Raw genomic sequence first — 27,915 nt, 5'->3', positions numbered from 1 at the left:
AAAACGTATAGCAGAAAGCACAGAAAGACAACAGGTCCATGTCCCCTAGAAAAAATAAGATGAAATAAGAAACACATTCAAAACTATAGTTTAATTTTTAAAAGGTATACTAGTAACAACATGTTGTATTGATGAATAAGACTGATTCTGAATCGCTTTAAAGTTTTTTTAACGTTTATCGGCACTCGGATATAGAGAGACACAGGTCCGAAGCGCCATTAGGCGATTGATAAAGATATTGCAGCATCATGATCACTTGTCGTTTCACTGCGACCTAGATTGGATGTGCGGACTTCATATAATTGGAGTATCGTGCAAAATATAAAAGTATTACAGATACCAATTCAGACAAAACGTAGCGTCTACCAGGCTCCACAGGTCACTGGAAAGAGTTAAATTGGCTCCTTAGCTATAGGTCGCAACTCCCCGGCCAGCTATTCCTCCGGCATGTCATCTGCCTACAAATTTTTAGTCTTTCCAGCGACGCGTGGAACCTGGTAGAAGCTACAAAAAACGTTTAAAGAATCGTTTTTCACAGAGTCAATGAGATTCGTTGGGCGATCTGTTAAATTTCAGGTCGCAGCGAAGTCGCCACCCTAGGCCTATTTCAACGCCAACTGAATATGGGATGACAAGATCATTGTGGACAAAGTAAAACTGTGCTTCGTACGATGACTGCAAGGCATGGCGTGTGGTGTACGGAGCACACAAGTGTACGTTTATTATTAAATCTCTCTGGCGGTCTTCAGGAGAAAAGTGAAAGCAACTATATGGTGCAAAGAAAATGGTAGTTGACTTCGCTAATAGCTGATGCTGACAATGTAGCCTCATTAAATAGCGCTCAGTATTTAATGGCCCGCCCAACATGCGGTGCCGGCCCGGAGAGGGGCCATTATAGCCTCGGACAGCAGAGTATACGTTACACAGACTACAATGCCGATGTGCGTTATTCAGAAAAATGTCCGTGCAACACCAATAGCTTGTAGATTCAAATTCGTGAAAAGTGCGCCATAAGTGGGGATGTTCTGTTCTGTTCTTGTGCCTTGAGAAATTATATGTTCCCGTAGTACAGAATTAATGGAATCTTGCTATGTTGTCCTGTCTTGCAATTGCCTCGAAACAAGGACTATTCCCTTGTCAGAAAGACCAAAATATAAACAAATATATTTTCCTAGTATCCGTCACTACAGTCCCGTGATCTGAGTTGTTCAACTTAAGTCAACATAAGGCTTTCCAATCTTCACTCCATAACCTCTGGTATTGCGTGCACGTTCTTCTGAATAACTCCCAAAACGCAATGAGCCCAAGATTTTAAGTTGTCAGCCACATACAGCCAGTAAATTGTCTCTTTCTCAAAAGAACCCGGCCATCCCCAGCCGTCGGAGCCCTCAGTATCCCCACCACACCCATGCAGTCACCTGTGTTGACATCGCCCTGTCTCTGCCGGACACATGTGTTGATGGTTCCGCCACGGTCCATCCACAAATAACCTACCTGAAAGTCTGTTTGTGTATACAGTACCTGTACCCCCAACACCAGCTGATGGCAGAGGTGTCTGATGGATCGCCCCTTCTTTCTTTCATGTATCCGGATCCGGATCCACAGAGCGATTGCTCAACTGCATCGTCCCTTTTTTCCTGTAACCCTCCCTTCATCTTTAGTCCATGGGCCAGGTCCCTCAAAATAGCCATTTGGTACCAAACAGAGGGACAAAGGGTGACTTACTTTTTTGAAAAGGTTAATTCCTCTGCTTTATAATTATGCATGATAACAATGTCAAATGTCCAGCTTTTTAGGAATTATCACGTGATATGGTGACGTCATTAAAATGGACCTCGATTTTTGGGACTTAATTCAGGGGACTGGGACATAATATCAAACATCAATAATCTTCGGTGAAAATCGGTTTGTAGGCAAAAGATACCACAGGAATCATGAAATAGTATGTTTTTGGTTGATATTTTAACTCAATAAGAAGCTATGAGTCTTTTAAGTCCATTTTTGGGCGTAATTTTGTGTAAAAAATGTATTGTTTACTTTCCAAAAACAGGCATTTATTTGGGCCACTTATGGGGTCTTGTGTAAAAAACCTGCTTGGCCCATGGACTACTTGTTGTTCTGTATACAGTATCTCTTCTACTATACTCTCGTTCGTGATTTCTCTCTTTTCCCGCTATCTCACCTCTCAATCTCTCTCCCTTCACGAATATTAGTTACATGTACCTAGCTCTTTTCTCTGTTAACGTTGTCCTGATGATTTGCAAATGATATTGTCATGTCAGAACATATATACTGACTGGAAATACGTATCAAGGCATACGCGTTACTACCTATAAGATCCTATAATGGATCATGAGTGACAAAAATGACCGATATGCAATTGCAATCCAAACATGTATAATATCAAGTGATAACACGCAAACAGTTATTGACGCCGCGTTACTAGCGTCAGATTTCCGACTAGATAATATGAGTTCTAATGATTTATTTCGATAGTTGGTAGGTCTTGGTCTGCTTGGGCTGGAAAAGTAGCAGACTTGTAAGACGGATCTTAAGTATAGGGAATACATGGAATGATTTAATGCGGCGAAGATTACACCATGATCAGGAGACAGCTTGTTCGCGTCTTTGCGAGTGAATCATAAGCAACCAGCTGCAGGATACAAGATAAACATCGTCTATAAGGTAAACACTAACAGTAGACGGGTCGTATAGGTTTCCAGTCACGCAAAGCGGGGTCCGCGCCCGGATCAAAATATTCATGAAAAGGGAGGGATATAGAATATGTGAAACATCGTCGTCCCAGTTTTTATTGTCTACAAACCATAAATTCAAATGTGGAGATAGACCGGGCTTGTGGGCCATGGTATACAGTAACAGTTTCGCAATATGAAAATAGAAAACCATGCGCATTATAAGATATTTACGAAATTTATGGGTTTCCGTACTGACCGCATATCTTGATTGCAAATGTGATACCTTCGTTCTTTCTATTGAAAAGTTCATACATATCGAAATGAGTCTCAGAACATTGCGTTCTTATTTTCGTTGCTCTTGACACCATACTGGGTCTAATGCCTCTGAGAGATGACACCACTGAATATACCCCCTGTTACTCTTCCGCCTCCAGTCCTCTGTTGTTATTTCACTATTATCATCAATAGCTGCTGACTAGGAAATACTGATACACAACGCAGACGATCGTAAGAAAGAGCTGGGTTTTTGAACACCATCAATTCTTAAGATCTACTCCAAACAGCGCAGTATTGGGCACAACACTGCCGACAGTGCCCTCTGCCTCGCCCAGCATGCCGTGATCACGCAGGCGTGGTGACATCCGCCTGCCCGACATTCTCTCACGACAGAGCATGCGCAGAAGGACGCCCCAGCGGCGTTTCATGGCGCCGACGGCGGAAAAACGCGACAGCAGACTATCGTCTGAAGCGTGGTGAGTTTACCGGCAAACTTGTTTCTTAAGAAGCCGACTTATATCTTCAAGAATATATGGTTTAAGTGTACACTTCTCTGTTGTTTTCAACCCATGGTGAAAAGCCAGACCCAAACTTTAACTGACATGTGCTCGATCCGATCATGCGGAAAGGTTTGACAGGGAGGAGGGGGCACTAAAGAAGCGCAGAAAGCGTTCTTACTCCATTGCAATCCTTGAAGATTTTAAACGAACGTATAGGGCAACAACACACCCGACGTCAATAGGACTGGATGGGCGTACACATGTTTGAATCCTCATAAAGCAACCATTTTCTCCAAGTTGAACTGCCCAGCACGTCGGATCACAATATAAAGTTAGATCCACTGTGCGTTAGATCTATTTTGGTGACAAATTTACCTCTATATCAATTCTAATGAGTGATTTAAGATGTCGACTTTTTTCCTAGAACAGGCGCGAAGTTCGTGCGACCAGACAGTCCAAACGTTCTCATTATACCTCAGCCTGAGGGGCATTCCTGTGCCCCACCTGTAGTGCGGGTAAAGTCATGCTTCACCATCATCCCATGCAGGCTTTTTGTTTTGACAACAGAAAACTTGGACATTCTTGTACGGAGTCTTGTCATCCTACTTCTGGTTGAAAAGGTGGTGATTGATACAAATCGTTAACATCTTTAAAGTTAGCGTTAAACTTCTTAAAGGACATGTGGCACCTGTTGATGGGATGGGGGGTAATAAAACATCATCTAATAATAGCTGTGATCGATAGTTGAGTTCAATAGTTGAATAGGATCCAGGCATTTTCGCATTATTGTTCCTAAAATAGTATTTTTTTCGTCTGCGGACAATTTTGCCATTTCATCTGCATCTGGGTCGTAATTCTGAGTCACTTTGACGAAAAGCCTCCTTCTAAGATTCAAACTCTGTCTTTACGAATTCTCCGAATTACATATGCATGGGAACGTAATGAATCAGCTACAAAACTAATAACAGTACTAGTGGTTGGAGTACAATTGTAGACTTCAAAACCCTCTTTCAAAAAATCCCAAACATATACAAACCATGCATGAACATACCCTCGGTCTGTATTCAACTGTTCCTTGTTTTCCCAAAACAACATTATTTGCAAGCATGGGGGAGCATCCCTAAACGAGACAAAGGGCACTGGATGTCTGACTGGAGGTAGCTTTGTTCTTTGATACATCTACCATGTCTACGTTTCAGTTATCCAAAAATGACAAAAACGTATTGACTGTAGAAAAATTGCCCTCAAACTCATCTCACTCTACCACTGACAAAGGTCTACCAGTAAATGCATACCAGAGGTAAACCTACCATGATTGCCACTGACTACTAGATATCTATTGGCAAAATTTCAAGCCTTGCCATGGAGCAGACGAAAGGTTAGACCTCCCATAACCCTAATGTCAGAACTTCTTATATCTATTACTTGAAGTGTCCAGGTCATAATCTGTCTGCAAAGGTAGACTTACATCTGCTACATCAAGTGTATTTTAAGTAAAAAATGGGAGAACTTCAGAATTGTTTGTGTTTATAAGTTCTGCGTGTAAACTTTTGAAAGGGATCTTCTTTTATCCTTTCATCAGATTTATTGCAGGATATGGAGATCAGGTAGATCCGTCCACGTGTGGATCATATGATGCAGGTGTCCCTACAAGGCGGATGCTACAGAGGATGACATCACCCGGATCTGGAGGGCTATATGTAGGAGGTGCCACGCGGCAATCGTCAGACGACGGCGGAGACCTGGCGTTCGGTCGGCGTCGTGCGGACAGTGACGCGCCCGGGGACGTGTTCTGTACCTGCTACCCGGGTGAAACCTGCCCGCCCAACCTCCTCTCCGTCAGGAAGCGTCTAAATCAGCAAAGGACGACGCAGCGACGGCGATCGCCCGACGAGTGGGAGGGCAGCGGTGCCCATGCGGGAGGACAGGGACGAGCTGCGACGCGAGGCCCCGTCACTATCGACCACTAGATCAATCGATACGAAAACTTTTGAGACTTCCCAACGATTCCAAACACGATAAGCATCTTCAATAATAGTGTAATGGGTGACAGAAAATGGACAGAGGTAACCTCGAAGCAGAATCTCACCGCCGTCGTCTTCCCCATTGACTGAGTACCGGTATCGGGGCGGGAGTACAAACACCGGCGGGGCAGAACACGGCAAACTACCGACCATCAACGGCACGTGGCCTGACCACCTACAAGACGACGCAGCCCCGTGTACCAGTCATCACAAACCCGCGCAAAGACCGGTCTTCCCGCAATACCAAACCGCACGCAACGTCGAGGGAAGCTGCGCAGCGACAACCGTCAACAACAAACTGATCCGACCGCGGCCACCTTACAAGACCTGTTTGGTAAGTTATGTTTTGTGTACTTCTTCACCAGTGATTTTGATAAACATTACAGTACCAAATAATTCTTTTACTTCTGTTTTTCAATGCTTACTTATTATTATACTCATTGTAATATTGCCTTTTTCATTCCAGGTCGGAGACCGAGGAAAGCAGTCGCGCCCACCCCAGAGCGGCATCCCGAGTGCCAGTCACCCGGCAACAGGTGCCCGCAGGAACACCTGTCCGCACCTGGACACCGCCGCGCACCCACCGCTGGACCAAAGGACACCGGATCGTCACAGCTACCAGGGAAGTTGTCAAGTTAATACAACTGATCATTTCACTAACAACCACCGCACTGCAAAATATAGTGACCAAAGTAGGAGAAACATGTTGAAGAGTGAACAAATATGCCTGTCTGCCTGATAGTATGTGCCTAGGCCGAGTGAGAAACCTAACAAACATAAGTGCCTAGGCCAAATCTAGTTTTTGTAACATTGACAACTTTCAAATTACAACACCACGTACGATTTTGTGCAATAAGAAAAATGATTTTATGCATGTTGTGACTACGTACTGTCTATCCGCTTACGAGGTTTCGTAATATACCAAGCTTTGGCAGTAACGTTAAATATCAGTATAGCTCAAATATGATAATGAGAAACCTTCAGTAAAAAGTTTTGACATTGAAAGAAGTAATTACGGCAAAACAGAGGAGGATTATGCATGCTAACATATCACTAGCTATTTGACGCTAGTTAACTAGTCACCAGCTAGTTAATGTTTTTATTGACAGCCACAGTGACTTTCATGAATCTTTTTCTTTCAGTAATTTGTTTCTTGAGTGCCAAATAAGAATGAAAATCGTTATTATTAAACCAGAATGTACTGAAAGTTTTGTATCATTCCAGGGTTGGCGCAAAGGTAGCACACCAACTCCGCCCCGTTCCGGCTCCGTTATCCGCAGGTTGAATATGCGGTGCGGTGGTAGCAACCGTCCCGACGTAAAGTCGATTGTTACACCGCGCCGCAAAAGTTGACCTGGCGGCCTCAAACAACTTACAGCACCGAAGCGACGCCTAGCGCGAACCACAGAAGTGCAATTCGGGAAATTCTTCGTAGATTGCTACCGGGTAAATCTACATTGTACGTCTAGTCATGTCATAGTCCAGTTATTGTCAGTGTCCATTTTGCATCTTTTCCGTTAATAAAGAATATGACATGTAATTGAATTGCATTTGATTCCACTAGAAATAGAACTTTTGATGAATGTCGAGAAGTTTCACACTGACGAGATTGGGAGCAAAATCATTTGAAATATGTCGAAGTCTTGAGTAAAAAGAATGTTACAGATCACAGATGCAGTTTCGAATTCATTGAATAAATTGCAAGATTTCGTTTTGAAGCCCAATTTTGACTCAGAGCTGTTTTATTGTCCATTGATAAATTTACTTTCTCATACTGTGTAATTGATGTATGCAGTACCATTGGAGAAGAAGTGTGTTTGTGCATGCATGTTCACGAATATATGGTGTGTGTGTGTGTGTGTGTGTGCATGTGTTTGTTTGTGCGTGTGTGTGTGCAACCCACAAAAAAAGACACAGATGCTGCTTACTAGGGAACCTTGACGCTTTATTTTGTATGCAATAGCAGCTGCAGTTTAAGATTCACATCCTCGTTTTTTAAGTACACTTTCCATCTCCTTCATGCAGTAAACTGACTCTTTCGGACAGTATTTTTACATCATCACCGTGTAATGATTGTCATATATATTGATTAAAATTTACAGAATGGAAAATGAATGTCATTGACAAAGAGAGCAAAACCAATCTGTGTAAAATATGTGCAATTCAGCAAGATAATGACAGTAATTTTACACCTGATAAAGAATACAGTATCATGAATTCCTTTTGCCCATGAGTTATTCTGCAGAAAAATTACAGCCAGCAGAATGTCTTTTTAAGTGTTGGTCCTCAGACCCTGACAACAGAACATCTACAAACAAGTGTGAAAAACATTAAAGCATAACTGTGCTGCTATTAAACAGAGTGCACAAAAATCTGCCTTGTTCTGAATCATATGACCAAACAATAGCAAATCCACTTTAAAGAGATCTATTAAGAAAATGGAAAATATATGCCTGCTTTTAGTACTGACAATCTCTGAGACACAGTGGAACACACCACTCTGAGAAACAGTGGAACACACCACTCTGAGACAAGTGGAACACACCAGCCCTCTAGGACATGAGGGGGATTGGGTCAGCAGCCACAGCGATGCTCTCGATGGCACACTCGTCCGTGCCCCTGCGGATGCGGAAGTACCCCTCCTCCCCCCACGTGTCCCCCCAGCTGTTCTTCACGGTCCAGAACTTGGCGCCGGTTTCGGGGTCCGTCCCGTACCCCACCAGCAGCACGGCGTGGTTGGTGATTTCGAATGGGTTGAAGGGGTCGCTGAGTTCGGTGTGCTCGTAGATGCCTCCCTTGTAGTGCATGAAGTCGTTGTAGACCTCGAAGGCCACGGCCATCGGGCCGTTCTTCACCAGCTCCAGTTGCATCAGCTCCTCATTACAGCCGCCGTAGAACCCGCCTACGTACCTGGGTGGGAAAGGGTCAGAATCATCGTAAAGAAGACGTAGTCCATACAATACCGTTATGGTCAGAAAGAAAACTACAAAAAGAAAGAAAAGTGTCCAGGCCACTACAGCACCAGAATACAGTGGACTACTAGTCCATACAATGTACATATCACATACAAAAAATAGATTAAACAATGAGCTCCCTGTAGCCTTTATCAGAAGCACAGTTTTCTACTGTCTATGGATCAACGATCTGGCTAATAAAGTAGAGTAAGACAAATAAAATCAACAGCACAGTACAAAACTTATTTTCAACTGTTTATTTCAATATGTGGTCTTGCTGAGTCAAAAGTGTTAAAATTCTTTGTAACAGTGAATCAGTGATCATTGCAACACTGCAACTTGGCAACCAGTTCCCAAAGATTGCAGCAAAAAATTTACATTCCATTGAGTGCATTCTTTGGTTATGGACGGCTGTAATAAAGATAGAACTGTCTATCAACTGTTACTTAAATCTACAATCAGTAGCAGTAATGTTCAGAAACTTTTTTGTCATCCCCCTTGCAGACAAGCAATACCGGTATGGACACTAAAAGTCACTATAGGCCACAGCAAGTAATCTTTATGGATGACATCAGCGCGCTCATTAATTTTCGCCTTATTTCGAAATAAAAAACAAGAAATTTCATTGCCCTTCGACGGTGGTCAACTTGCCAAAAATTGGCAAATATGTCGTAAACGTTGACAGTCTAAGGTGTTTCATTGCATATGAATACCCAAGGTATGCATTTCCTGCCCATGATGGTATAATAACAAGCTGTTTTCTGCATTTGTTCTAGCAAGGACATTATATAAATAATGGGGGGGGGGGGGGGGTCTAGATAATTGAGCTGTATACACAAGGTGTTTCATCGCATATGAATTCCCAGTGTAGTTGCTTCAGATGATGGTACAACAAGCTCTTTTCTGCATTTGTTGTAGTTAGTCTATTGAGATGTATACACATCTACAAGGACATGTTCACATTAAATCAAGGAGGTTTTATATTATATATGAAACCTCATTGGTTGAATACAGGAATAAAAGACCTGTTGATATCATATTTTGTCGCATCAATTCTTGTTTAACAAGACTTATGATCTCAAAATTTGAAAATATAGGAATCTTGTTTTTTTTGGCCCGCCTTGTTTTTTTTTTGCCCTTTCTCATTAATTTTGGAGTCTGCGGAGGATGTCATCCATAAAATTTACTTGCTGTGGCCATACATGTAATTCAAAAATGGTCTTCTACTAAATATGTTGCTAAAACGTTTTTGGCACTCTGCATTATCGGTAGTGTAATAAAACAAAAATGTTGTCCTACAGCCAGTAGACTGTGATTTACAATGGTAGGGAAGGCACACATGGCAAATCTCTTTGCACAGTACCATACAGATCTAGGACATTAGGGGAATGGGGTCTACAGCCACTGCAATACTCTCCAACCCACACTCATCAGCACCCCTCAGGATCCTGAAAAACCCCTCCTCCCCCCACTTGGGCCCCCAGCTGTTTTTCACAATCCAGAATTTTTCTCCGGTCGACTCTTCGGTGCCAAACCCTACAACCACGACAACATGATTGGTGATTTGGAATGGGTTGAATGGGTCGCTCAGTCCAGTGTAGCGGTAAATGCCACCTTTGTAATGTAGGAAGTCATTATAAACTTCAAACGAAACTGCAATCGGCCCTCCTTTCACTAGTTCTAGTTTCATAAGCTCTTCGTTGCAGCCTCCATAGAAACCCCCAATGTATCTGGAAGAAAGAAAATTTTGTGGGAATTAACATTTTTTGTTTGTTTTTTGCAGCCTGAAAATTTAGTTGCTGTAATATCTTTTCTGCACTTTTCATAGCTATAAAATTCAATGATGTTCAAAGTTTGATTCCCACAAAATGATCCTTCATTCCACATGTGGTAATATTGTAAGAGACGTCATGATAACATCCACGTAGCGTAGTGGATTATTATGTATTCTTACTTTAATATAGATAACCCACAGATTGTGTCTGAGAAAACAGAGGAAGAAAAGTTCAAAATAGGGCTTGACTTTCAGGAAAATTTTGAGTTTTTTTTTTTCTAATTTCTTCATGCTTCTTGTGAGAAGAATGAAGTGTATATGTGAGCTGTTCTTACCTGTAGTTTGTAGCGTAGCCACGCCTACACTTGGAGGTGTCCTTACAAGTGGAGTCCTTCCCCTCATACGGATAGCATTCCTCCAGAACCACCCCAAAGTCTTCAGCGTACTTCCCAGCAATCAGGTACGGGAACCCTCCCTCACAGCCTGAAACATGGCCAAGGTCATGTCTGAGAAACGTCAGACATATTCTAAATTTGCTGTCCTGGTCTCAACATGTTCCCATATCATGACTAAGCAAAAACATATAGGCCTGTGTATTGTTGGAAAGCAAATAAAGCAGGACATGTAACACGGAAAGATCAGCTATTTAGAGATGTTATGCTTTGAATAATAAGTCCCTTAAAGCTACTTTGTGAGCACTTGCCACAGACAGTTGAAAATCTGATGTGGTGACAGCACAACTTGTTGTGCATTACTAAACAGCACACATAGCCGTCTCTCCACTCACCTTGTGAGTATTTGCCACAGCTGACAATCTCCTGTGGGGACAGCACAACCTGCTGTGTGTTGTTGGTCAGCACACGCAGTCTGGCCTCCAGCATCCCCATAGAACCAAAGGCATAACAGCTGCCGCATTGCCCTATGGACAGATACCATAATAACACAGATTACTTTTCATAAGTTCTTATGGTATGTTTTACATGTTTAAGATGTTTTGTTTGTTTGTATTGCATACCCGGTAAACCGCATCAAGGCGTAACACACCAGGTTTGTACTGAAGAGTACATGCTGCATATCCGGACAGATTTATATGATCCACACACCAGGAAGGACCCCAACTCTTTTTGATAAGTGTGTTGGGTTCTTTAACGTGCTTGAGGTATGGCTCTCCTCAAACACGGGACCTCCATTTAACCTCCTATCCAAGGGACGTCCCTAACTGAAGCTAGGTACTCATTTTCACCTGAATAAAGTGGGGAAAGTCGTGTAAAGTGCCTTTCCCATCGGCACAACAAATCCGGTATCTCTGGGTTCTGGGGCTAAACACCCTGCCACTATGCCACCGCGACGCCACACGTTTTATGCAGTTAAAAATAATCATTTAGCATTGGTACCTTTATAATACCAACTTTTTACTATATTCTCAAAATCTCCTCGCTGTGGAGGGACCAAGTTCACCTATCACACCGTCCCCCAGATTGGTCGCTTCACTACCTCACAATTACCATCATACTATGATAAAATCCTGGCTAGAACCTTGAGGCTGTAACATTGAACCATTCCCATGTCCAAAATGCACCCTTATACAGCTGCTCAGATGCCAACAGAGAGGATTTACCTTGGTTCCTGACAGGTGACACAAAGTTCAGTCCCCTCACTTTCCTCCAATCAAAAGACCCTGGCAGCTGGGAGGCAGCAAGACGAGTTTCCTCGGAAACAGGTGCAGGCCTGGGGCGGCTGTCGGAGACAGAAAAGACGTAAACAAAATGGACAAACAACAGTCAATTACATACAGGCCACATTAAGATCTGTAAGTTGAAGATGAGCAATAGCTAGCTTCAGAATATCTGACATTATCAACGACATACATTGTGTATAACACAACTTTAAGAACTTAGCCTAGTCTGTAAGTCTCTCCCCTTGATTCACTCATCCTTTACCCCTCCCTTCTACTTACTGGGGCAACACAGACTTCCTGCCACCAGCCCTCCTGATGAGGTCCGCATGAGTGAACTTCTCGTACTCAGGGTACACGCCCGCTCGCCACGAGGACTGTGCACCGTTGATCTGCTCAATGAAGTCCAGGTTGGTCTTGTAGTTCTGCTGTAGACGCCTGAAGGGATAGTTTGTTCTAATCATTGTTGTCCTTTTAGACATGAAACAATACCTCCAGAACATTTCTATTGCATTATGACCCTTTGTACAGGAGTGTAGAATGTAAGTTTATGTACTTAAGTCTTTGCAGTTCCATAGGTTACACAATATTCCTTCTACCATATGATTTCCAAAAATATAAAAATGTTTGTTCCCAGCATGTTTAATCTCATCAAGGAGGTTATATAACCTCCTTGATCTCATCAGTGGATAACCTACCAAGGTGTTGTGATAACTTAATAAGATGAAGGTGTTGTGCCCTCACCTTTCCTTGGCCTCTGACTGGTATACAGCGGGTGTGGGTTGCCGTGGTTTCTGTTCCGGCTTGATCCGCCTCCCCTGGAAACAAGCCCAGTCATGCCCCAGTACATCATGTGACCAACCTGGAAATTGAGGTATAGAGAGTGGGCCGGTAAACTGGCATCTTTTGCACTGCAGTCTTCCCAGTGTTTCATTTCACAGTGGCTATCTGGTTCATGCTTTAGCAAACAATGTTGCTACCCTATAGCTACAATTGTACCCTAAGCAGTTCATTCTATTTTTATTCATATTTACAGAAGAAAAGGTAGCAGTAGCAAGACGGTACAGAATCTTTCAAGAAAATATACCTCATGCATTTCTTTATTTAATACATTGTAATATCTTTTTTATCTTACAGGAAAATGACACCAAATAAAACCTCATTGATCTCACTCAATTGTAATCATCTCTGCTGCCTTGCATACATGTATCTATTACTTCTATCCAGATCTATTCCCAAACACTTGCACCTACATAAGAGGTTGTAGAAACAGACAGGACACACACAAAAAAACAGCACAGGATCCTGAGTTGTGCCGTACCTGGCATGATCTCGCCACACATGCTGGTGACGTTCTTTCCCTCACCCTTCCACTTAAAGAAGGCAAAGAACTTCCTGTTCATCACCCTGGGTTAGGACAAGAAATCAACAAGTTGTCATATGATCATAATCTGGGAAATAAATAAATATGAAACGGTCTGTCTAATTTCTAAAAGGAACTTTTGGAAATTGGAACTAAATCAATTTCAAAGTCAATGTCTATATTGTTTGACATATATACTGCTACAGTCAACTCATAAAATCTACATGCAAATCAAACAATGATATGTAACTGAATACAGCAGGTCAGCTGATCGATCACATGCCTTGCATAGGATGTTCCTGTCAATAGCCATACTGTATTCAGTTACACATAATTTAATGATTTGCTGTATTCAGTTACATATAATTTCATTGGCTTATTGAATATGTACCTGTGGATAATTTGCAGGTTCAACTTATATCCACATAATTGTGAAACTGAAGTACCTGAACTCAAAGCCTTGGTTGTAGATGAGGGTCCAGTATCCGTTCACGTCGAAGTTATAGCCATCAGATGACATGACAGTTGCCGTGGAGAAGTGAGAGAACTGCACGGTGATGGTGTTGGTAGCTGGGCCTGGGTGGGAATTGATGGGTATTACAGACTGTTGGATGCATTTTATTACCTGATGTTCTAGTCTTACGTTTAAGGTGTGTAACCGTTGTAAACTGCTTAACATTCAAAGCACACATTTAGTTGGGTGCCTTGTGCATAAGCCTTTTTCTGTCATTGTGGCGTTACGGTGTAATGCCACACTGACAGAAAAATAAAAAGATTTACAGCATATATAATCTTTCAGTGCAACATTGGAAGTTGTTTAATATTTTGAATTTCTTTTGCAATTTTAAAACCGCTTTAGAAATTGCAGGCGGCAGCAGGTGGCTTATACACTGAAGGTACCCAACTAAATGCGTGCTTTGAATGTTAAGCAGTTAAGAAATGGTTTGTTTCTGTTTTCTGTAATATGTGATCCGTAATACCTGTGTGAACTCACTGAACTGTGAAGCCTAGCCTGAGTACCAGTACTAAATTCACATAGCCCGGTGCAAGTCATGTATTTGCGAAAATAAAACAACCGCAAAAGTTGCAAGAATTACAGTGACGTTAATTATATAACAATCTTTAAGTACCAAATTGGAAGTTGTTCATATTTTGAATTTCTTTTGCAATGTCAAAACCGTTTTAGAACTTGCAGGTTGCAACAGGTGAGTAAATTCGAGCCCTGCAAACGTTCAAACGAGGAAGAGGAAAGTCTCACCAGGATCTGTACAGTCCAGGGTCTTGTCGTTTCCTCCTTTGCTCACACTGAACTTCCAGGTCCCCAGCATGTCTGCATACGTGCAGTTAGCGGGCGTGTCGGCCACAACCAGCGGCACCAGCAGCACAGCAAGCCCGCACAAGGTCCACAGTGTCCCCCGTGCCATGATTACACAGGTAGTCGAGCTGTAAGTAAAGTGGAAAGACAAGTTCACGGATCTGGAACTCAGGTACCGTGCAAGGCATGTGATCGATCAGCTGACCTGCAGGTCACGGGAGGTCAACAGTGTGAACAATACCATTTCACCTAAGTGGGGTACTGAATATTTTTGAACCAGGTGATCGTAAATAATGCTACTTTGATATTTCTATTGATATCTACGGAGTTTGTTCATTCTAAATATATGAAATACATTATACAAAAAGGAGCACTGGGGTAGGATCTAACTTTATGTAAGAAATTGTTACTCCTACACTCGAGTGGACTCGTCGAACTTGTTACAAAACATGGCGGTCACACTGCGAAGGTTGTACGGTGTTTCTCGGCTTGTATTGACGAATACCCAGGTAAATCGGATAGAATTTACTGTGTATCTATTGTCAATGGTAACTGCTTAACTAAGATATCGAGTGATTGGTCGCTTAGTCTTAAAAGTTGTAGTATTCGTCGTAAATCGACCAAATGATTTCGGACGAAGGGTCCGCTGTGATACCTGAATTTCTGTGAATTTCACAATTATTTCAAGGACGTTTAAAAGCTTCCTTGCACCCGACATAGCTAACATGAAAAGAAAATACTAAGGATGATGCGTAAAAGAAGAACATAGAATTGGTAATGCATACTGTACACATCGCTAGCTAGCTTAGTCCGCATGTTGTGGTTGTGAGAGGGCCGGGGGGGGGGGGGGTCCATATCAAGTCGAGAGATAGGATAGTCCAGATAAGAACAGATGTAAGATATAGATTTATGTTTTTTATTACTCAGTTGTCAGTCATCCCCTCTTAGGCTTAGTGAATGAATTGTCATTTAAGTTGTAAGTAATTTTAGTTGACAAAGTGCAGACAACTGACTTTTATTAATGTCACCGCATTTTGATATTTTCCAGTCATGGTTACATGCCATAAGAGTACCACCAGCAGCCTCCATGGTCCGACCGTACACCTCAGGGAAAGACTCCTCACAACCTCCCCCGGACCCCCCTATGGACAGAATGGACATAGTCATGTCCATGGAACCTGCCATACCAACATATACACCCAAGCAGAACGAAGCATTTGAAACTAGGAGGGCCAGGTTGTTGTATCAGAGCAGGAAGAGGGGCATGTTGGAAAACGGGCTCTTATTTAGGTATGTTAGCCTGGATGTGTTTTCAAAAGACTGAGTATTTTCTTTTCAATGAATATCGATAATACATTGTACCAGCTCTCAGACCACGGTGACATGCTGTAGCAGCTGAGCTAAGCTGTCATTATCTGCATATATTGAGTCCATTTATATATGCCACTTTGATGGTGATTGATATAAGTCTTTCATGTCTTTTTTTACATGATATTTTGAATGTAGGTATCAATATGATAATCAGACTATTATAATTAGAGTAAAGTGAACTTTATGTCTCCTTTGTTTTCCTTAGTACGTTTGCAGACCGCTACCTCAACAAACTCGATGAACAACAGCTGAAGCTTTACGATCGCCTGATAAATGAGCCAAGCAACGACTGGGAGATCTACTACTGGGTCACAGGTAGGGATATTCATATTGATAGTAAGGGCCTGGTTACATTCACCATACAGTCATCATACAGTCACAAACTGAGGGAACTTTGGGGATTGTCATGCACATGGCATACAAAATTCTGCTGTGCCAACAGTTGGTTCTGTCACATACAGCTTGAAAGTTCTATGACATAGATTAAAATTGTATGACGACCTGCAACAAATGTGACACATAACGTGACATGACCTGGCTTTAGTAATGGGTCACAGGTCAGTCACCTTACATGACCTACAGTAAGGAATCATAGATCAGTAACATGAAATGACCTTTAGTTATGGGTCACAGTTCTGAAACCTTACATGACCTTCAGTAAGGAATCATAGATCAGTAACATAACATGACATGACCTGTAATGGTTCAGAGGTCAGTCACCTTACATGACCTACAGTAAGGAGTCATAGATCAGTAACATAACATTACATTACCTATAGTAAGGAGTTATAGATCAGTAACATAACATATCATTGTTACCTTTGTGCAGGAGCAAAGCCCACCCCTGAGGAGTACAACAATGAGGTGATGGACATGTTGAAACAACACGCCCAGAACAAGAACATGGAGCAGAGATTCAGGCAGCCTGACCTCACGGAATAATGACTGACTCAGACTAGTTCTCTATAAGTCATTTCTCACCACCCTCCAACCCCAGGAGGGCAACCTGTTATAGTATTAAGTTATTTTTGAGTTTTCAGGAGAGCATGCAGTATAACCAGGGAAAAGAGTCACAGTCTTCAAAAACTATCTACCACATCAAACAAACCCTAGTACTTACCAATAACTACACATGCATTTCTGTCATCTCTGTAATGTGAATTTTAGTAAGACATTTTATCAAACAATTGTTTCAGCCTGGGAGTATGGATGACAAGAAATCATGTTCTGATGATGAATCCTGTTTGTATTGTACCAAACTGTTTACTGGTGCAAAATGCATATAATACAGAGCTACACATTAAGCCTTTTTCTTACAATTCAATTGTCAGGTATCAAAACTGGGTAATACTAATGTCTAGCAATGGTAAGTGGAAGTGGTACTGGAACTTGAATTTATTTGTTTTCTTTGGTTCTTTTATTTGAGTATCTCTGACAGCCTGAACTAATTCATGTGAAGTCATCTTAGTGTGAAATTTCAAACAAGATAGTCCTCACTCTGATAAGACCTATGGGAATCAGCAGGTAATGAATTGAATAAAGAGGGTAACATAGAAAACATTACTCTAATTGTTTTGAATTCATTAATGATTTGAGCGTGAATGACCTGTAATCTGATATTCTAAGTAATACAACAGTACCCAAATGATGCTTCGGATGCTCCCACCTGTATTGTTGCCTGTAACAAGACGCCATACATCAGACTGAGTGCAGAGGAGACCTCTATCAGTTTTGTTTTCATCTGCACTTAGATTTTATAGAAGTAGTCAACAACACACATGCATGTCATAGGAGAGGAGCTATTGCAACTGGCATGTTGTATGTTTCAGCTTTTGCTACAATTACGTCACATATCGTTATGGTTAGAAAGGAGGATTGTGCACGAAGGGAGATGAATCATTAGTTTTAGGGTGAAACCATATTTCAGAAAAGATGTATACAAAGTAAGAGCAAAACGTAGCCCTGTAGATCGTCAGATTCAGACTGGCGGAAAAAAATAGTTGCTCAATGTTATATCAGAATTCATCACATGAGGAGAGGTTGCAAAACGCGTGCAGATGTCAATTTAAGGTCAAAGCCTCACATCCTTACATTGACATTCGTGAACACTACAGCAAAGTTAGTTCACAAAAAAAGGGTAAATATGTTCTAAACACGTGCCTCAGGGGTGATATCTGTCCTTGCCTACGCCTGTGAAAGTAACAGGTGTCTAGGGGTGGTAGCTATCTGTGCAGGAACTTACGTGATTATAGACGTACTAGAATAGCCAGCTTATCAGCAGTGATGACGGAAGACCTGTGGCACCAGTGAACTGTTAAACCATGTCTTGTTTTGTGTCAAAAATCGATCTATTAGTTTGGTAATTTTCTTGCTCTAAAACATCACAAATATGTAACAATATATTTGTATATTATAGACTATTCCTTTGATATTTTTCTCATAATTTAGTATCGACATGAAAAATAAATCTTAAATCTATATTTGACAAGAAGGTGTGCATACATACACCATATGTAGATACACTATACCAGAGATTGTGTGTGAAGGCCACGCCACAGAGGCCAGCATCGTTTCAGTCAGCTGGACGAGACTCGTATCAGTACCGGGCACTGCACCATGCACTTCCCTCTGCTTATCGCTGTGGTTTTCTGCATCTGCAATGGTGTTGTAACAAGCTTACCCTGTAAGTAGACCTTTTGTTCATATTGTGCCATTGTTAACGTTTTCAATGAAAGAAATAGGGTCTGACATCCATCCGTTGGTCGCAGTTTTATTCATAATGAGAAATAAACTGTTCTCCATCTAAAAAAAACTCACCGGATTTTTCAACCGAATCACTCGGTCTTCATCGCCTATTTGACCCAAGTTCGATAGACACGTGATCACGCACGTGTGACGTCAGCACTGGGTCAAAGGTTGTCGGAAGTCCGTACCGCCCCCCGTCCCGGATGAGAGAAGGTTAATGGGCCCTGATGTAGATGGCATCCTTAATTCCTCTCACGAAGTTATCAGTTTCAGTATCCAAAATGTTAACCCCTTCCAGCGACACGGTGTGGCCCGGAGACTCGATATGTATGTGTTGTGAAACCGCAGAAGATACAGGGAATGGGTCGTTTGTGTTCTTGGAACCTGGTTTTTAGAGAGCGCTCGGTTTTACCTATATATATAAAGCTGGTGTGTTACGCCGAAGGGTGGTTATACCGGCTATACAGATACAGATACAGATATGATCCTCTACAAGGGCCTCTGATGTTGGTCCCTTGATACGTAATGTGGTAGATCACACGTGTCTTCCCTCGGGGTTTTGTCTTTTGGGGAAAGAAGGATGTGGCGTAGTGTGCGTGTCGGTTTCACTCCATCAAGTGAGTTGAAAATACTCCGAAGGGGCTCAGAAGGGAGAACTGCCACGGTTTTTCTATTGTTAACATTTTGGATACTGAAACTGATTACTTCGTGAGAGGAATAAAGGAGGCCATCTACATCAGGGCCCACCAACCGTCTCTCAACCGGGACGGGGGGCGGTACCGACTTACGACAACCTTTGACCCCATGTTGACGTCACACGTGCGTAATCACGCGTCTACATCACTTGGGTCAAGTAGCTGATGAAGACCGAGTGATTCGGTTAAAAATTCCGGTGAGTGAAATTTCTTGAGTTGGAGAACAGTTTATTTCTTCTCATTATGAAATTTCATGCTAATTGGGCTTGTCGTGTAATATTATCATGTAGAAATGTAACAATTTAACATTTTCAGCGTTAGAATTATTTTGAAAATAATAAGAGAATATGTTTAAAGAAGTTAATGTTGATTTAGAAGGTATGACGATATGTGCTAGGCCCCACTTGCAGACATGGACACATGACCGCCTGTCTTTCTATTGTGTCGTTAAAACATTTCTCGGTGCTGTGCGAGGAAGGTAAAAGCACTAAATCAATAAGTCTGAAATATGATTTCACCGCAAATGTGCATCATATTATTTCTGCCCACCCCCATATGTTCTCAGCTCCGGCTGAGAGAAGCCCGCCGCACGGGGCTGGGCCGGAGATGGGCATGGAAGTCATCTTACGTCACAACCAAGGTAAGAGGGCCTAGAGTACGGACACATCTGCGGCACGAGTACTGTAGTATTGCTTTCTGTCGTACTTGAAGAAGTTCGTATTACCTTAGGCTTTATGCAACATTAATATGCAACATTCTACATCAACAACATTATAGCCGATTTGTCAGTGGGTTCAATAATACATCTGTATACATATATACGACTTTTTTTTCCTTTTTTTCCTTTTCTTTCCTTTAATCTTTTTTTGAGATGACATGCCTCGGGTATTAGATGAAATGAAGAAATCAATTCTTCGCATCGTTCGTATTTCATATACGTATCATCACTGAATGTGTCAGAGTAGAGACTGTGATCTGGCAGAATCGGTGATTCTTAGTACCGGTAGAGATCCTAGTATCGGAGTAACGTTACCATATACGCAAATATTAAGTGTTAAGATTTTTAATGCATCCTTTCTAATCAGATATGAGCATGGATTAAAGCTGTGCCATATCATGACAATAAAAAGGAGAAACCGCTAGAAAAATATTATCAAGACATCTTTGGCCGCTCTGTTGCACAGGACTACACCTGTTCCAGGGCGACATCGCTGGCGTGGACCCCGTGAGTATTTCAACAGCTGTAGCTAACAGTCTCTAGGTTAGGCTGAAGATAACTAAAGGTTGTTGGGTGATTACAAGCACTTTATGAAAACAAAAATGACGGAGACAAAGAAACCTATGTTCGGAATTCGGTAAAGATAAACTGTCAAACGGTCTACGCTCAGAAAAATCAATAAAGATAGTGCTAGGTGTGTGAGGCCCGAAAATATTACAGATATGGGTAGATAGTATGTGAGTATCCCGTTATGAGTGACAGTCGAAAATGGTGTGCTTTTCACGCTGGGTTTGGTGACGAAAGAATGAGCCGTTGTACTGTACTTCATCTTCAGAACTCTCGTAATGCGATTTTGAACTCTGACATCTGGCCAGGAGGAGTCATCCCTTACGTCATCAGTAGCGAGTACAGTAAGTGTGTTTTGTACTTTCTATAGCTTCAATGATTATAATTAAATACATGAACTCTATAGCTCCGTTTATCTGATTCCGATACAATGGTAAGTTTATTTGGGATTAAAAGAAAACGAGGATAAGGTCTGTCGGAAGGCATAATATTCCTAGTTACCTTCACCGAGAAGGTTATGTTTCGGGTACATGTGTCTGTTTGTTTGTGTGTTTGACTGTGGTGAGCATAAAAAGCCATAACTCGAGAAGTAGTGGGTGGACCTTTATGATATTTGGTATGTTAGTAGGCGATGACACAATGAAATAGTCCGGGACGTGACGTATGTACATCATAATCGTTTATTCATACTGAGGATGAATACATGATCAACTCAATAATGGATGTGATTACATGACCAGACATGACATAGATCCTGTTCCGCTACAATCAACCTCACATTCAAGAAAAGTACAGCAGTCAAGCCAAACTCATAGTTATTGCGTCAGATTACGCCCCACGTATCGTAATCCACGTGACGCCTGCCTCCGACCGCTTACACAGCCAACCTCTACAGGGTTACTTTTGAAACATCAAAATACATGTATACACTTAACCGACAGCTATGATATTAGTGTTTGCATATGGAACAGTCAAATTGATAGCTTACTCAGCAACCATTGGTAGATCCACAACAGCAGTCTGTGATGTGTTTCTATATTGCACTGGTATAAATGTACTATAAACAGGGTGGCGAGTTGCACTAAATGTTTCTGTTTCCGCGATACTAGATAGATACCGACTTGCTTTCAAATGGACAGGAATTATTTGAACTCCGGGATCTACATGGCTACTTGCAGCAGTATTCGTGGTTGGGACCGAAAATACATCAGGGGCAGATTTAGAGTTACTTACTATAGAGACACCAGGGGCAGAGTTAGAGTTACTTACTATAGAGACACCAGGGGCAGAGTTAGAGTTACTTACTATAGAGACACCAGGGGCAGAGTTAGAGTTACTTACTATAGAGACACCAGGGGCAGAGTTAGAGTTACTTACTATAGAGACACCAGGGGCAGAGTTAGAGTTACTTACTATAGAGACACCAGGGGCAGAGTTAGAGATACTTACTATAGAGACACCAGGGGCAGAGTTAGAGTTACTTACTATAGAGGCACCAGGGGCAGGGTTAGAGTTACTCACTACAGCTATCTGTGGCGGGGCAGGGGCAGAGTTAGAGTTACTCACTACAGCTATCTGTGGCGGGGCAGGGGCAGAGTTAGAGTTACTCACTACAGCTATCTGGGGCGGGGCTGTGACGTCCACACTCGGAGGTACTTGTGGGCGAACAAAGCACCGTTTCACGCTATTCCAACAATTCCCTAACTGCCGCCTGACTTCATTCCTCAGCGCCGGTAGACGAAAGGCGTAAATTATCGGGTTAGCCAGAGCAAAGGTATAGCAAAACACAATCGCCACACCCCAGCCTTCAAGGCTACCAGCTGTTAAGCGTTCTTCCAGTGTAGTTAAATAGAATATGTCTAAAAAACTTATAATTTGGATAAGGAAAGGCAGCCAGCTTACAAAGAAAATAACCACTACTATTCACAGGACGGTGGCCTTTTTCTTGGCCGATGATATGTGTTGAGCGTCCGCGTTAGCACCTAACTGTCCGTCTACAAGTGCCTGTAGCCTACGTTTGATGACTAAGTAGATACTAACATTGGTCTGGATGACAATCAACATGACAATGAATATGACAGCTGTTAATAGTATGATGTAGTTACCATCTAACTGTCCGACACATCGTTCTGCTCTGATTCCGAGGTTCTGACAGTTCCAACCCAGCATGACGGAGTAACAGAGAAGCGCGCTGCCCAGCCAGGTTATGATGACCGCGGCGGCTGCGTGCCGGCCCGTGATGGTGGTACTGTAGAAGAGTCCGTAATGGATGGACACGTAGCGGTCGATGGACAGAACGGTGATGCCGAGCAGGGACAGGTACAGCGTGAAGAACAGTGTGGTGTACAGGGCCTGGATGGGGGACTGGGCGCCGTCAGAGCGGAGCAGGAGCGGGAGGGAGATGCAGACCGCCCCGGCCAGAGTGTCCACGACAGCCATGTTTCCGATCAAGTAGTACATAGGCTTGTGCAGGACATGTCCTTTGACGATACCGAACACGATCAGCATATTCGGGACGATGATAGCCAGTCCGAAAAGGATCGTGACAATGCTGAGTGCCGGGCTGCCGACTGCCTGGGATCCGACATCCTCGCACATAGCAAGGGATTTCGCCAGCACGCCAGCACCAGTGAGGTTGTAGCAGAGGAGGATCATGCACTGTAACAGGCTGATGGAGGACTCCTCCTCTGCGATGGTCTCGGTGGAGTTTTCCATCATTTCTCGGGTTTCTGGCTACGTCAGATGAGAGACAGATCCGCACGGGCCTTGTATGTGAAGTGGACTACCATGTGGTGTATGTAGTTTCTAGTTATGCTCTGCACGCCTACGACAGTAACTTATAGTCTTCTCAGATGCCGGACATTGTCAAACCAATGACGTATCACATTCTACAACTCACATGTTCAAGAAAGCCGGTATCGTTCTGATTGGGTTATTGTTACTGCATCACCTTCTTGGCGATTGTTATGATTCGAGAACGAACTCGGTAAATTGGCTATTCATTGCAGAACATTGCAGAACAAAAACTTTGTGGATAGCTTATTCAGAACGAGGGCAAATTCATAGCAAAGTACCACAACAAAGTAAAGTAAACGTTTACGACAATGAAGCTTTCGATAAGATCTTATAGACGTTAGTGAAATTTGACGGAAATAGATTACATTTGTTTTCATCTCGATGGCAATGGGTCACGATTATTGAATGCATTTTTACCATATTAAGTTTAAACCCGTATTACGCGTGGGACCTACGAATAATCTCTATTCCAGTTCACTATCATTTTAAGGTTCTTTTCGATCGCCGTATGTAATATACAAAAGAACACAGGTCCATCAAAATGGCATCACTAACCAAATATGATAAATAACCTTTATAACCTTTTTAAACCTCTGCAGATGTAGACTGTGCTGACGAACATGAGAACTGCGCCTACTGGGCTGGTATCGGGGAATGTGTGACCACGCCCATCTATATGAATACCAAATGTCGTCTGAGCTGTGGGGTGTGTCAGGCAGGTACTGCATCAAAGTTCATTTTTTATTGTTATTAGTTTACAGTTGTTAACAATCCATGTTATTTGCCTCACATTGTAGCTGATACAATTGTTGCGGAAACATTTTAACTTGACTTTTTATTTCTTGGTCACTCTTTCAACCGACAGATTCTACTGAACAATTTATTTATCAATACTCAAGGCGAAATAAAAAGTTTGAAACTAATAGAAAAACGTAACAAGTGACACTTCATTAAGCGTACTGCTGCTTGTCCAATTGAGCTTGTCATATCAAGATCTCTTGTCAATGCGTGTCGATAAAAACTCAGAGATATATAATGGTAACGCAAAGCGTAAGATGTAGTATGAGTGTCAATGCCTTTAATTTGTAAAGGTTTCCGTCCCAAGAATAAAGTATATGTCTCGTGCTAGGAAAGAAACTAGAATTAGTAACCGATAGACTGGTGCACGGTAATGTACTGCTCTTCCCACACAGATCCTGCGTACGCGACCTGTAACGACACGGACGTGAACTGCGCGTACTGGGCGGGGGAGGGGGAGTGCACCAACCCGCAGTACCAGGAGTTCATGTCTGACTCCTGTCCCTGGAGCTGTGGGGTCTGCCATGTCCCCATTGGTGAGCGTCAAAGCGTCTCTTGGTGAAGATATCTGCAATTTCTGTTTTCAATTAAGATTAGTTGGGATTTTGGGAGGTTGAACCAGAGGCAAGTCGAAGTACAGAATGTACTTTTCTCTGTTATGACACTGTGTACTTACTTTAAGGTTCATGGGGGAAAGACATGTCACAGAATGTGTTTCGCAGAAATATTTCTTCATAGATATACAGCTTTTAAAGTCGCATGTGAAAATAGAACGTTCATTCTCTTCCTTACCATGAATAATGAAGGAATGAATGATAATTATTCATGGAATACCTTTATTGCACGTTTAGGCTCCTAAAACTTAACGCTTGCAGGCCATGGTGATAAATCAGATCTGAAGTACAATTATACAGTCATAGAGGAATGTCGTATGTTACTAATTTGCGATGACTAATTTTTATTCATTTGTTTGTTTGTATGTATGTATTCAACTTTTTCTGGCTGTAAATGGTAGTTTTATCTTTCCTGTGCTTTACTGCTGCCCCTCAGCGCGTGGTTCAGAAGCCGGACTGATCATGGACGGCATTAAGGAGTTCAACACCCGGACCTGTGTTCACTTCGTTCCGAGGACATCAAACGACCAGGACTACGTTCTCATCAGGAAACTGGACGGGTACGAGTTCTACCATTCCAATATAATCCGTGATTTGTTGTGCCTTACTCTCTGTTTGCAGTGAAAGCAACACATGAAGATCACGCTACAAGATGTCATGGCGGCAACAGCTGTTGAGTGTAGTGATAATGAATTAAGAAATAAGGACCTTTATTGTTCACATATACCCATGGCCACTAAGTTAAGCACAGGTCACAACAAAAGAATAGTTAAGAGATGCATCTACATGTATATATACATGTTCAACTTACTACAAGGATAATGAACTACATGGATTCAATTGCTCGTTTCTTCGAAACGGTAAATTGTAAAAGGAGATCGATACGGTGTATAATCATTGGTTTGGCTAAACCATTACAAATATAAATTTGTCTAAATTGATGGGAATCTTTTTTTCTCGATTATCAAAGCTCACTCGCCCCTGACCTTGCGTTTCCCCATCCAATGCTCAGCTGCCATTCCCAGGTTGGCCGCATGGGCGGGCTGCAGGACCTGTCCCTGCGCACCGACTGTCTGAGGAGCGGGACGATCGTCCACGAGCTGATGCACGCGGTGGGCTTCTGGCACGAGCACTCTCGCCCGGACAGGGACCAGTGGGTCACCATCCACCTTCACAACGCACAACAGGGTGAGAAGAGAGTCATGTGTAGTTGTCAAATTACAGTTACATGTTTAACTGTTTTTATTCACTGCACTACTGCTTAATCATACATTACAAACCATCAGCTAGCTCATTTGACAAGTGTGTGCCTAACATGAGCACCAAAGAGACACACCGGGTGCTCATCAACCAAGTACTCAATTGGTGATGACCAATGGCATCACCAAGTTTTTCACACACACACACACACACACACACACACACACACACACACACACACACACACACACACACACACACACACACACACACACACACACACATCGTCATCTGTTGCAAAATATTCTTGGAGTTCACCAATAGATTGCCTCGAAAGCCTTCATATATTGATTATCGATTCCAGATCAGTGGCACGCCTTTGACAAGCACAGTGAGTCCCGCACGCTGGGCCTGCCCTATGACTACAGTTCCGTCATGCACTACGACAGTCACGCCTTCAGTATGAACGGCAGGGAGACAATCACTGCCAAGGTCAGTTGTATGCTGTATGCAAATGGCAGAACTCATTTTATTGAAAGAAATGGGAAAAAGAAATTTTGTCTATCATTATATGGATAATGAACGGTTGAATCTAATGTTGCGCGCGTTTGGGAATAACTTTTCTATAACATTTCTGTATCACTGGGTTTCATGCATCACGTAGTTGGAATGGCTCTTTCATAATGATTACGTCATCCTTCGGCAGAAAGTATGTATGCGCCACACCTAAATCACGTGCATGCAAGTTTACTGTTCTAAAAAAGTTCTAGTTCATGCGTATGAAAGGGAGGCGATGCTCGAGTTTTCAATGTTTACTTTAATGGTCATTCGGTGAACAGCACTTCAAGTTGTATATTCCAAACATTTCCCCCCAGCGTGCCCTGAACGGCGCGGTGCTGGGCTGGTGGACCGACGCGGGTCTGAACGACCTTGACGTGGAGAAGGTCAACACGCTTTACGGCTGCTCAACAACACGTCAATAAAGATGGATGCTGCTTGAATCACCTATTCTGTCGTCATTATGTTCTACCTCAGAGATTAAACTATTCTCTCATTTCTCTCACACCCTTCATACGACAAAGGGCAACAATAGTATTAACCAATAAAATCAACCGACAGATCTGAACGCGATCTGAACAGCCCTAGCCATGTATTATAGGCCTGTCATGACCGATTATGTTTGTGTCGGGATGCGGAAAATGTTCCGTTCCTGTCGCGAAAGTCATCAGGGGGGTATGAGTGGCTCGCTCGGAACCTACATGTGTGTTTACACAGTCAGATGAACGAGTCCACAAAAGATAATTACATTGCTCTCCACCATGCAACTTTTTTTACATGACCCTTCCAATGATACATTGGTAAATGAATCGTTAACAAGGCTATTTTGGGTATAACATGTCTAGTTTCCACACATGCAGACAAGAAATAGACAACATCGCACATACACGTTCACGGTTATGGGAATCACCAGATGCTGTTATTCATACAAGGGAGTCACGTGGCCTTATTAGTAGATCAATATTCCTAACCCTAGTCTTTTTTGTGTTTGCCTCTTTTTTTTCTTCAATTTTTTGTAAAAATCTTAATTGAAAAAAAAAAAAAGATCAACGAGAGGTTCTGATTTTCATATTAAGAAGACGTGCTGTCACTTGTCTATTGATTTGTTCATATTTCCTGTGAATAGCCTAGAGAAGTGACTTTAGAAGTGTTTCATAATCGCTATTTGATTAGCGTCACAGCTGAAGTAGAAATGATTGTGTTGTGACGCTAAGCATAAGATAGCGATCACCGTGTACCAACTATTTATACTCTCTTTGGTTGACTTTTCGGTAGA

The 27,915-nt window shown here is 42.3% G+C and overlaps 4 protein-coding genes across 6 annotated transcripts; 2 read left to right on the top strand and 2 right to left on the bottom strand.

Annotated features, from left to right (window-relative positions):
- Positions 1-7,926: 7,926 nt before the first annotated feature.
- LOC136430209 (dipeptidyl peptidase 1-like) lies at positions 7,927-14,778 on the bottom strand. 2 transcript variants are annotated; one of them, XM_066420599.1, is made up of 9 exons: positions 14,521-14,776; positions 13,709-13,838; positions 13,221-13,306; positions 12,644-12,761; positions 12,182-12,337; positions 11,843-11,961; positions 11,012-11,143; positions 10,560-10,707; positions 7,927-8,406 (listed from the first exon to the last, which is right to left on the bottom strand). In XM_066420599.1, exons 1-9 carry the CDS (start codon positions 14,684-14,686, stop codon positions 8,049-8,051), a joined length of 1,413 nt encoding a protein of 470 aa, XP_066276696.1. In that variant the 5' UTR covers positions 14,687-14,776; the 3' UTR covers positions 7,927-8,048. The 2 variants fall into 2 exon arrangements, with proteins under 2 accessions (XP_066276696.1, XP_066276697.1); XM_066420600.1 differs by lacking the exon at positions 7,927-8,406 and adding an exon at positions 9,678-10,180 and having other exon boundaries at positions 14,521-14,778.
- A 198-nt stretch (positions 14,779-14,976) lies between these two features.
- On the top strand, positions 14,977-17,012 carry LOC136430212 (succinate dehydrogenase assembly factor 2, mitochondrial-like). The gene is made up of 4 exons (XM_066420603.1): positions 14,977-15,086; positions 15,626-15,867; positions 16,154-16,263; positions 16,778-17,012. Exons 1-4 carry the CDS (start codon positions 15,027-15,029, stop codon positions 16,888-16,890), a joined length of 525 nt encoding a protein of 174 aa, XP_066276700.1. The 5' UTR covers positions 14,977-15,026; the 3' UTR covers positions 16,891-17,012.
- A 1,508-nt stretch (positions 17,013-18,520) lies between these two features.
- On the top strand, positions 18,521-27,082 carry LOC136430211 (zinc metalloproteinase nas-8-like). 2 transcript variants are annotated; one of them, XM_066420601.1, is made up of 10 exons: positions 18,521-18,631; positions 19,954-20,028; positions 20,573-20,613; positions 20,942-21,017; positions 24,069-24,188; positions 24,663-24,803; positions 25,318-25,441; positions 25,894-26,069; positions 26,446-26,573; positions 26,957-27,082. In XM_066420601.1, the coding sequence occupies exons 1-10, from the start codon at positions 18,565-18,567 to the stop codon at positions 27,062-27,064; spliced, it is 1,056 nt and encodes a 351-aa protein (XP_066276698.1). In that variant the 5' UTR covers positions 18,521-18,564; the 3' UTR covers positions 27,065-27,082. The 2 variants fall into 2 exon arrangements, with proteins under 2 accessions (XP_066276698.1, XP_066276699.1); XM_066420602.1 differs by lacking the exon at positions 18,521-18,631 and adding an exon at positions 19,501-19,585.
- LOC136429102 (sphingosine 1-phosphate receptor 1-like) lies at positions 22,557-23,388 on the bottom strand. The gene has a single exon (XM_066418982.1). It carries the CDS (start codon positions 23,386-23,388, stop codon positions 22,597-22,599), a length of 792 nt encoding a protein of 263 aa, XP_066275079.1. The 3' UTR covers positions 22,557-22,596.
- Positions 27,083-27,915: the final 833 nt, after the last annotated feature.

Source organism: Branchiostoma lanceolatum, chromosome 3, assembly GCF_035083965.1.
Source record: "Branchiostoma lanceolatum isolate klBraLanc5 chromosome 3, klBraLanc5.hap2, whole genome shotgun sequence".
Classification (NCBI taxonomy): domain Eukaryota; kingdom Metazoa; phylum Chordata; class Leptocardii; order Amphioxiformes; family Branchiostomatidae; genus Branchiostoma; species Branchiostoma lanceolatum.
The sequence above is the reverse complement of the archived record's forward strand: the minus strand, read 5'-3'. Positions and strand labels throughout refer to the sequence as shown.

Bases quoted from the DNA above. Each gene is read 5' to 3' on its own strand.
- LOC136430211 (XM_066420601.1), top strand. From the start codon at position 18,565: ATGCACTTCCCTCTGCTTATCGCTGTGGTTTTCTGCATCTGCAATGGT. The intron at 25,442-25,893 runs GTACGAGTTCTA...TCCAATGCTCAG, and splicing joins CTCATCAGGAAACTGGACGG to CTGCCATTCCCAGGTTGGCC. The intron at 26,574-26,956 runs GTCAGTTGTATG...ATTTCCCCCCAG, and splicing joins GGGAGACAATCACTGCCAAG to CGTGCCCTGAACGGCGCGGT.
- LOC136430209 (XM_066420600.1), bottom strand. From the start codon at position 14,686: ATGGCACGGGGGACACTGTGGACCTTGTGCGGGCTTGCTGTGCTGCTG. The intron at 13,839-14,520 runs GTGAGACTTTCC...ATTCCCACCCAG, and splicing joins CCTGGACTGTACAGATCCTG to GCCCAGCTACCAACACCATC. The intron at 12,762-13,220 runs GTACGGCACAAC...CTCAATTTCCAG, and splicing joins GTGTGGCGAGATCATGCCAG to GTTGGTCACATGATGTACTG.
- LOC136430212 (XM_066420603.1), top strand. From the start codon at position 15,027: ATGGCGGTCACACTGCGAAGGTTGTACGGTGTTTCTCGGCTTGTATTG. The intron at 15,087-15,625 runs GTAAATCGGATA...GATATTTTCCAG, and splicing joins TTGTATTGACGAATACCCAG to TCATGGTTACATGCCATAAG. The intron at 16,264-16,777 runs GTAGGGATATTC...ACCTTTGTGCAG, and splicing joins GATCTACTACTGGGTCACAG to GAGCAAAGCCCACCCCTGAG.
- LOC136429102 (XM_066418982.1), bottom strand. From the start codon at position 23,388: ATGGAAAACTCCACCGAGACCATCGCAGAGGAGGAGTCCTCCATCAGC.